The sequence below is a fragment of the Mesitornis unicolor genome, unplaced genomic scaffold, assembly GCF_000695765.1.
Source record: "Mesitornis unicolor isolate BGI_N332 unplaced genomic scaffold, ASM69576v1 scaffold21956, whole genome shotgun sequence".
Taxonomy (NCBI): domain Eukaryota; kingdom Metazoa; phylum Chordata; class Aves; order Mesitornithiformes; family Mesitornithidae; genus Mesitornis; species Mesitornis unicolor.
This window is the reverse complement of record NW_010189187.1, coordinates 11081-13825: the sequence shown is the minus strand read 5'-3', so window position 1 is coordinate 13825 and position 2745 is coordinate 11081. Positions and strand designations below refer to the sequence as shown.

General features: G+C 39.7%; 1 protein-coding gene across 1 annotated transcript; it reads left to right on the top strand.

The window, feature by feature from the left end:
• Positions 1 to 731: 731 nt before the first annotated feature.
• Positions 732 to 2150, top strand: BTG1 (B-cell translocation gene 1, anti-proliferative). Its single transcript, XM_010185986.1, has one exon. The coding sequence runs from the start codon at positions 798 to 800 to the stop codon at positions 1233 to 1235; it is 438 nt and encodes a 145-aa protein (XP_010184288.1). The 5' UTR covers positions 732 to 797; the 3' UTR covers positions 1236 to 2150.
• Positions 2151 to 2745: the final 595 nt, after the last annotated feature.

The window sequence follows — 2745 nt, the reverse complement described above, 5'->3', positions numbered from 1 at the left end:
GGCTCCGTAGACAAAGCTTTCGGAGCAGCCGGGACTTGGGCTCCGCTCCAAGGTCTCCAACCGCCCGTTTTCTAGAAGGAAAAATGCTGCGAAGTTGCTTTTTAATTTTTTTGTCAAGTAAAATAAACCGGTGGATGTTAAGTGTCAGTTCTCCTTCTTTCTGGAAACATCTCATAGCCACCCGCCAACCCTGGTTAGGATCAAATACTGAAGGCTGCTTTGCTGCCCTGTGGGTTTTGTAATCCCGAGCCTGTGTCCCAGCGTGCTTGATAGTGGCTCGAAGGAGCCTGAGACTGATGGGGTTTTGGGTGGGATGAAACTCCTGAGGTAAGTGAAGTCATTGGTGTCTCGCCCTGGAAAACAGGCTGGGAAGAGCAGTGGTGAAATACAGCTTGAGTCAGTCGGTGAATGTTGCCCAGCTCCTTCCCCAGTTGTTTTTGGGTGCTCTTAGAATGTGAGGAGCTAAGCACGGGTGTCATCAAGAGGATGCTGGAAAGGTGCTTTTTTCTTTCTTGGTTTGTGGAGTTTTGAAGTCCTGGAGTTTTTCGCTATGTGTGTAATCACTTCTGTATTTTTGTTAGTTTCTATGAATGCCAGAAAGTTGCATGTCACTATTTTCAGATGGCAGGCATTGTATATAGTAGCACGAAACAGTAACTTTGTACATGAGTAGTTCCCGAGGGACGCTGCACTTACGTAAACCATCAGCAAAAATAAAGGCTGTAATGATTTTTCAGGTCACTTGATGCAAAAATAAGCTTTTTGACATCTTGAGGTGTGAAATTTACAAGAGAACAATGATCACTGTACATATTTTTGAATACAGAATTAAGGAGGATAATCTTTTTTTTGTATTATTTTATTTTATAGAACATTATAAACACCACTGGTTCCCAGAAAAGCCATGCAAGGGATCAGGTTACCGATGTATCCGGATCAACCATAAAATGGATCCTCTCATTGGACAGGCAGCACAGCGGATTGGATTGAGCAGTCAGGAACTGTTCCAGCTTCTTCCAAGCGAACTCACTCTATGGGTTGACCCGTATGAAGTGTCCTATCGTATTGGAGAGGATGGCTCCATCTGTGTGCTGTATGAAGCTGCACCAGCAGGAGGTAGCCAAAATAACACCAACATGCAAATGGTAGACAGCAGAATAAGCTGTAAGGAGGAACTTCTCTTGGGCAGAACTAGCCCTTCCAAAAGCTACAATATGATGACTGTATCAGGTTAAGATATAGTCTGTGGATGGATCACCTTTAAAATGGATGGATAAATTTGGTTTTTACTTTGGGTGGGCACCTCTGGGGATGGATTATGGAATTTAAACCATGTCACAGCTGTGAAGATCTGGCACACGTTAGAGTGGTATACTTTAAAGTGACAGTGCCATAGTTTGGACAGTACCTTTCAGTGATTTAATAGCCTGTGAGTCAAAATGATTGCAACTTGCTAGGGAGTGAAGAAGATCTAGGAAGAGTCAGTTTCTCCAAGACATCTTACTTAATTTCTACACCAATTTTCAACTCCAATCTGTATTTATAAAGTGATTCTCTGCAGTAGGTCTTGCAGAGTAAATTTGCACTATTACATTTATTAATTGTTAGCATTTTTGGCAGCTCAATAACAAGACTTATGAACACCGTAGTACTGGAAATTTTATTTTTCAGACTTTTACCTAGCACTTAAAGTATTTATAAATGTACATAAGAAACTAGTAAGTATGACCTGGGGAAATGGTCAGATCTTTACATTGGCCTCAAAAGTAGCAAGTGATCAGAATCTGCCATGGCAACAGGCTTTAAAAAGACCATATAAAGACACTGTCTGAACTGTGGTGTTAGCACCAGCCAGCTATCTGTACATTTGCTAGCTTGTAGTTTTCTAAGACTGAGTAAACTTCTTATTTTTAGAAAGTGGAGGTCTGGTTTGTAATTTCCTTGTTCTTAATTGGGTAAAAGTCTTTTCCACAAACCACCATCTATTTTGTGAACTTTGTTAGTCATCTTTTATTTGGTAAATTATGAACTGGTGTAAATTTGTACAGTTCATGTATATTGATTGTGGCAAAGTTGTACAGATTTCTATATTTTGGATGAGAAATTTTTCTTCTCTCTATAATAAATTGTTTCCTATCTTGGCATTTTAATTAATCTCTTGTCGTGATTATATAGGATCAGTTAAACTATTTTTGTCTCACAGTAGAAATGAAATAGGTACTATAAAGGCGTAAGAACATCACTGGCACCCTGATGCTAGAGAACACTTGGTGCAGACATGGATTAATGAAGACCTCGTATATAAATGCTTGGGAAGTTGAGGGAAACACAATGGTGTACATGTCACTTTAAATCTTTTTAAATCAGTCAATGTGGAAATAACTCCAGGGCCAATAATTCCAGGATATGAGGAAAAGGTACAGAAATAACATCCACCAAAGATGACTTGAATAAATCCAGAGGATTAAAGTTTACTTGGCTTCCTGATGAAGGATATAGCAAATCTAAATGTCCATTTTGACCTACTTGCTCACAAGTCCTCAGTTCTTCCCTGATGGATTCCCTGCTCAATAAGAGTTTCTGGGACAAGTGTCCCTTAGCCTTAAGAGCAGGTTAACCACTCTACAGAAAGGTTGCTCGCCTTTTGCTTTCTTCAGATGCAAGACTTTCACTTTAGAAATCATTAAGATGGGATTCAACAAAAGGTATGTAGATCTTTTTTCCCAAACTTAAAAGGCTGGTTGA

What these genes read in the sequence shown, in the direction of transcription:
- BTG1 (XM_010185986.1), top strand. Translation starts at nt 798, where the DNA reads ATGATCACTGTACATATTTTTGAATACAGAATTAAGGAGGATAATCTT.